At 45.3% G+C, this 7,500-nt stretch overlaps 1 protein-coding gene across 1 annotated transcript in view; it reads right to left on the bottom strand.

The window, feature by feature from the left end:
* The window catches only part of LOC143295115 (otoferlin-like), a 566,370-nt gene that overhangs the window by 334,259 nt on the left and 224,611 nt on the right, over positions 1-7,500 (bottom strand). The window contains 1 exon segment of the mRNA XM_076606678.1: positions 2,362-2,450. Coding sequence (XP_076462793.1) covers positions 2,362-2,450 — 89 coding nt within the window.

Below are 7,500 nucleotides of genomic sequence, written 5' to 3'. Positions count from 1 at the left end.
GTCGTTCTTATTATTTTATTTTATTTCAGTTTATTTCTTTATTTTTATGTTTTGTGTCGTTCGTTCTTTATTTTTTATGTCGTTAAATGGGCAGAATTGTAAAAAGGCCTTTACTGTGCCTAATTCTTGACCCATTAAAGATTCAATCAATCAATCAATGTACAATAACCAACAAATCAACCGGTGCGATAAGCACAGTGAGACAACAGATGAAAAAGAGAGGGAGGGGAGGTAAACGGGGTGAAAAGGGGAATGAAAACGAGGATCGTCACTTTCACTTTCGGTTTCAAGGTGTCAAAGCGTTGAGATGACGACTGATCCATAATACGCTTCACTAACATAATTATGCTATAAAAATAAATAGATAAATGAATAAATAAAATAAACACCTACAGTGTGGATGAAATCGGGTTTTCCCGTTCTTTCATGACACCAACTGCCAATTACCCGGAACAGGGCACAACCCTCTATAGTTAAGATTTTACAGGGTTCATGAAAAAGTTAAGGACCAACTGGGAACTTAAACTTTTGTTTCTGTTTTTCTTTTCTTCTTTTTTGCCCCTTTCTTTCTCCTTCTTTTTGCATGAAGAGCTTGGTGAAATGATGCTTGATTTATTGCAAACCGCGGTGTGTGCAATCAGTCAATGCGATGACCACCACTCCATGCCAAGGGTGTTTCACTGCATTTCCGCTTCCCTGGTTTTTTTGTTTGTTTGTTTGTTTGTTTGTTTGTTTTTTGTTTGGATGGGTTTTTTTGGGGTTTTTTTTCCCACAATGAAAAAAACCAAAAAAAACCCAAAAAAACAACAACTAAACACGTTTCTCCCTGATAAACCACGGCATGAAAGTAAAACTTTTGGCTGAAACATCAATTTTTCTTTATTCAAGTTCTTTTTTTTTCAAACCGATCATGGTGCACATGAGCCTCAAACAGCCGTTTTCTTCTTCTTTTTCTTCCTTCTTTCTTCTTCATCTTCTTCTTAAAAGATTTTTTTTTTTATTATTATTCCGTTATAGGCCAGTGGTAGATTGAACACTATTGCCAATTACGGCGAATTGGTTCCAGTTGGAAATAGCTGTCCGCTGCCGCAACAACTAAACTCGCCGTTTCTCCCATTCTCTCTCGCCTTGACTCTGTCAATCTCTCTTGTATGTTTCCCTGTTTCATCCATCCGGTCCCTTCAGCACATACAAAACTCCGCCTCCAGACTTGCTCTCAGAAAGCACAGATCTGATCACATCACTCCTCTCTCGCAACACCTCCACTGGCTCCCTGTCTCGCACAGAATAAAGTACAAAACTCCACCCTTTATCACATGTGGAGTGATGGCCTAGAGGGAGCGCGTCCGCCTAGGAATCACGGCTCAACCGCCGATATCTTCTCTCCATCCACTAGACCTTGAGTGGTGGTCAAGACGCTAGTTATTCGGATGAAACGACAAACTGAGGTTCCGTGTGCAGCATGCACTTAGCGCACGTAAAAGAACCCACGGCAACAAAAGGGTTGTTCCTGGCAAAATTCCGTAGAAAAATCCAGTTCTCCCTGGGGAGAACAGCCCCGAATTTCACACAGAAAAATCTGTTGTGATAAAAAGAAATACAAATACAAAACAATTTTTTAAAAAAAATGTCTAAACAAATTTGCCCCTTCCGATTTATACAGCTGCCTCCACCGCTACGTGCTACAACCCATCTCTCTCTCTTCGTTCATCTTTCTTTCCGCGTTCCCAAGATTCAAACACTCCACAGTCGGCTTGGAACGAGCTCCCAGAGTCTTTCGCTTCGTCAAATCTCTGCACTCAGATCTTTCTCAAGTGTGGCCCTTTAAAACCTATCTCTTTCCAAAATGTCTCTCCCCGGGTTCGTCCGTCGCAGTTCCAGCATCGGCAGTCCACAGGGAACCATCGATGTTAGGTCGCCAGGAGGCCATGAGTTTTCTATTTACGTGCGTTTATAAGTTTTTGTTTTTCATCTCTGTTAATAATTAGAGTCGTACACGCGTATGTGAACGACTGGGTGGTTGATCGCTTTGATTTGTCTCTGCATTAGATTGAGCACTATACAAAAACAAAAAAACAAAAAAAAAATTCGTTGTCATAAGTAGTAGTGGTAGTACTGTTGTTGTTGTTGTTGTCGTTGCTGTTGTTGTAGTTGTTGATGTTGTCGTTATTATTATTGTTATCATCATCATCATAAATCATCATATTATCACTATCATCAACATTATTATCATCATTATCATTATCATCATCATCAGCAGCATTAATATCATTATTATCATCATCATCATCATCATTAGTAGTATCATTATTATCATCATCATCATCATCATCATCATCATCAATATTATCACACACTCACCTGTTGGCCAGGTACTTGCTGTAGGAATACACCTGGATGTCAATCGTCTCTTCCACCTCCACCGCCCTGGCCACGGGCCATTCGAATGTCTGCACACACACACACACACACACACACACACACACACACACACACACACACACACACACACACAATATGTTAACGCTCTCCATACGAACGGCGAAAGAGACGACGTTAACAGCGTTTCACCCCAATTACCATCATCAAAATATTGCAAGAGGAAGGCTCGTATACTGAAGAGGTGAATGTTGACAAAGAATACCACAATTCTTACGACGGAAGCTAAAGGTTGGGTTATTCAGACACCCACTGGACATCAGAGGGGTCTGTGTAGAGGAGAAGAGAGGACTGGCCGTACTGAGTGAGTTAAAGCTGAGCACATGAAAACAAAACAAAAAAGACACAAATCAGTGAACTAAAATAGAAATGGTGAGTCAGGGTAGTTTTCGATGTGGATCTTTTCACTCAGAGCTGGGATCTCTGTTCTTTGTAGTGATGCGTAAAACAACGAGAACATGATGGTCATAATGAGTTCGCTCTGATGCCCGAAGGAATCCTTGTATACGTTGTGAAATGTAATCATTTATTCCGTAAAACTTCACATCATAGACAGACCGTCAACACACACACACACACACACACACACACACGCGCGCGCGCGCGCGCGCGCGCGCGCTTTTTAAAATGTGTTATTAACAATTCCAATATGTTATTTGCTGTTGCAGAAGATTTGCTGCGTAGCCCAATAGGACATTTGTTGTAGTTGTTTGATATTGGCATTTATAACGTTTCCATTTTCCCTAGCGTTGTCTCTCCCTATTCACCCTCCACACATACACACACTTTTACCCCCCACTCCCCTCCCACAACCCCTACCCCCAGGTGTTTTTGTGGTTGTTGTTGTTGTTTCGTCTAATATCACTTCAAATGGAAAGACGTTAAACTGAAGACAACAACAACAACAACAACAACAACAACAACACACACACACACACACACACACACACACACACACACACACACACACACACACACCACGAACACACACACACACACACACACACACAAATGCGCACGCACACGCACAGGAACACGCACACACACACACACACACACGCACGCACGCACGCACGCACGCACGCACGCACGCACACGAACACGCACACACACACACACACACACACACCCCTCTCTACCACCCCCCACCCCCATACACACACACCGACCGACCGACTAACATAGACAACAGGACCAGCCGCAGTGGCGAAGTGGTTAGCGTCGCGGACTGACGGCTGGGAGGACGCGGGTTCGATTCCCAGCGGAGGTTTTTCGGCCCGTGGCCGGCTCCTACCCAGAGTTGACTGTGCTAAAATGGGGAGACTGGGACCACACAGTCGAGTGTCATCCACTTCACGGATGCGTCTTTGGGTGTGTTGCTCTAATTACCTGACCAATACTGCAAGTATCTGTATCTCTCAGGCCCGGTTAACACCGGGATATCATTATGACAGGAAGCGTAGAGTACAGCCTTGTCACGCAGTCCCAAACCAAAATGGAGCCCCATACGACATCGTCATCGTCATCGTAATCCTCCTCCTCCTCCATCATCATCAATATAAACAAAGCAGTCTCAAACTATGTGGCCTTTCATGCCCTGCTCTCATGGTGACCTCAGTTTCGATACCCCTCCACTTCTGTGCTTGGAGAGAGTCCTGTCAATGTCTTCGGTGTCGGCAGATTCATGGGGGGCTATTGTTTGAGGGACGTGGTGGCGGTCTCCACTCCGGGAGGGACGCTCACTCAGTCTGGCTCCGCGACTAAGCCATTATTGTCGTTAGCAGGGGGCTTAGCAGGTGGTGTCATAAGTACGTTAAATCAGAACAGGCACCACTGAACACCACCGAAGTGACTCGGCAGCAGTACAGGGTCTCCTCTGGTGTGTGGCCTCCTGGCGACTTAACATCGATGGTTCCCTGCGGACTGCCGACGCTGAAAATGTGTGACGGACGAACCCGGGTGTGGCCGGAATCTAAATGAGCGGAGTGGGAGTAATGCCACTGAAACGGTGCAGATGATGGGGCAGCAAAATAAATAAATTAATGAATAAATAAATAAATAAATATAAGAAAAAACAACAACTCATAGACAACAGGAAATAAAGTGAACACAATAACCGGTCAGTAAGCTATATCTCGGCTGATTCGACCCCAACGGAGATGAAATGTCTCTCCATCACGCGCATGCACGGCAAGGAAGGTTCCCTCGAGGGAAAGCACAAGAGGGATCGCATGTCTCTTGGTGTGCTCGTAAAATGTGGTATCAGATACCTTGGTAGGTAAAGATGGCCTGGGTAGAGTATATGATTTACACAACATAGAAACTTGTTGAACTGTGCTGAGAGGGGAAGTTAGTTAGGAGGAGGAAGGAAGGTGGGGTGAGAGAGAGAGAGAGAGAGAGAGAGAGAGAGAGAGAGAGAGACGGACACGGACACGGACACGGACATTGTTTTAGAGAGAGAGAGAGAGACGGACACGGACATTGTTTGTGAGAGAGAGAGAGAGAGAGAGAGAGAGAGAGAGAGACGGACACGGACATTGTTTGAGAGAGAGAGAGAGAGAGAGAGAGAGAGAGAGAGAGAGAGAGACACTGCCACGGACATTGTTTTATTGCCATTGACAATACTATCCTTTGGCAAAAGGGAACAATGTATGAACAAAAGATTAACGACGGTTTACAGAGAAACTGACACATTGGTAACAGTAAAAAAAAAAATCAACGACAAACAACAACAACAACAGCAACATCATAAAATCATGAAATTAAAAAAATAAGAAAAAAAAAAAAAAAAAGCTCGACCATCCATCATTCTACAAAGTCATTCAGTATCATAAAGTGGAGAGAAGAGAGAGAGAGAGAGAGAGAGAGAGAGAGAGAGAGAGAGAGAGAGAGAGAGAGAGAACAAACGAACGAACGAACGAACGAACGATCTTTTGTGGTCAGGCCAAAGTAGCCCATTCACAAGGGACATGGTTGGAAAGGGGGGTGTACACGCAATCAATATAACGAAATACAGATCACGCGCACTGTACGCATGATTATGGAATGGATACAACGACGTGTGACCTGTAATAGGTCATGCAAAGACAGAAGTACATAAATTGAGAGAGAGTGAGGGGGTAGAGAGAGAGAAAAGGAGATAGGGAGAGAGAGAGGGGGAGGGAGATAGAGGGAGATCGAGAGAGAGAGGGGGAAGAGAGAGGGAAAGAGAGAGAGAGGGAGAGAAAGAGGGAGAGAGGGACAGAGAGACAGGGAGAGTGAGGGAGAGAGAGGGGGAGGGAGAAAGAGGGAGATCGAGAGAGAGGGGGGAAGAGAGAGGGAAAGAGAGAGAGAGAGAAAGAGGGAGAGAGAGAGAGGGACAGAGAGACAGGGAGAATGACGGAGAGAGGGGGGAGAGAGAGGGGCAGAGTGAGGGAGAGAGAGATGGAGAGGAAGAGAGAGAGGGAGGGAGAGGGAGGGAAAGAGAGAGGAGAGAGAGAAGGGGGAGAGAGAGAGGGAGAGAGAGAGAAAGAGGGTGAGAGGGCGAGAGAGAGAGGGAGAGAGAGAGAGAGGGGGGGAGAGAGGGAGAGAGAGAAAGAGAGAGGGACAGAGAGCGAGAGAGAGAGACGGAGAGAGGGAGAGAGAGAGAAAGAGAGAGGGGGGGAGGCTGGGGGAAGATGCCCAAGAGAGAAGGGGAGAAGGGAGGCAAAGCGAGGGTGAGCAGGGAGTTAAAGACGGTTAATGAATGAAATTTGTAGGTTACCTTATTCAGTAAGTATGGAGTTTAAAAGATGGTCTGGGAATGAAATCTGTAGGTCAGATTATTCAGTCAGTTAACTCCTCGGTGAGAATGAAAGTGATCACACACACACACACACACACACACACACACACACACACACACACACACACAAAGAAAAAAAAAGATAACGATTCACTTCCGGCATCCTGTCTAGACTCGATGATTGTCATTCTCTTCTCACCCAGTGGCTGTCGCTTCTTTAAGAAACCTACACCCCCCCCGCCCCCAACCCCCCAACGACGACTTCAGAAAAGTTCTCCAGATTTCAGCAGCGCGTACTATCATTTTCAGAGATCGACACCGTGCCTGGAGCCTTTCACTCCATTTCTGATCATCTAACTTCACTAGTTGCCCAGTACGTGCAGACGGAGTTCAATACAAAATACCCTGTGCACATTTTCACACGGTAACCATCACTGGGACTGCTCCAGTCCGAGTGAGCGTCTGGCCCGGTGGTTACCGATTACATCCCCTTTCTCTGCTCTTCCCAGCAGTTATCTTATCTTGGTTTGATTGTTGTGTTCGTAATTCGCTGGCAGAAACAAATGCGTGACACAATCGGAAACATTGAAAACAAATGTGGACGGGCGCAACAGCCGAGTGGTTAATTAAAGCGTTGGTCTTTCAACCTGAGGGTCCCGGGTTCGAATCTCATCTCGGAAACGGTGCCTTGGTGGGGGTAATGGGTGGAGATTTTTCTGATCTCCCAGGTTAACATAATGTGCAAACCTGCTAGTGCCTGAACCCCCCCTTTCGTGTGTAAACGAACACAAGAAGATCAAATACGCACGTTAAAGATACAGAAATCCATGTGAGCGTTCGGAGGTTTATGAAAACAAGAACATACTCAGCATGCACACCCCCGAAAAAGGAGTATGGCTGCCTAAAATGGCAGGGTAAATAAGTGGTCATACACGTAAAATACTCTCTCTCTCTCTCTCTCTCTCTCTCTCTCTCTTCTCTTCTCTCTCTTTGCCTGTCTTTTTTTTCTCTTTATTTCAGCTCCTCTTTAGCGTGAGTGCTTTGGCCTTAATTGGGCTGGATAGAAAAGGTGCACGTTCCAAGTGACAATGTAGTGTCTTTGCAATAATCCCACGACACGTAATTAGGAGGAAAGGCCAGGGGGGAAGAAAGAAGAGAAGAAAGTAAAAGGGGAAAAAAAAAAAGATAGGACAGAGACAGACAATTATTCAGTTAGCTGAACGTTCTGAAAGAAAGGAAGAGAGAGGGCAAGAGAAAGAGAGGGAGTGGAGGAGAGAGGGAGTGGAGGAGAGTGGAAA

The sequence above is a fragment of the Babylonia areolata genome, chromosome 20, assembly GCF_041734735.1.
Source record: "Babylonia areolata isolate BAREFJ2019XMU chromosome 20, ASM4173473v1, whole genome shotgun sequence".
NCBI lineage: Eukaryota > Metazoa > Mollusca > Gastropoda > Neogastropoda > Buccinidae > Babylonia > Babylonia areolata.
Note: the sequence above shows the minus strand (reverse complement) of the source record. Positions and strands in the feature narration are given on the sequence as shown.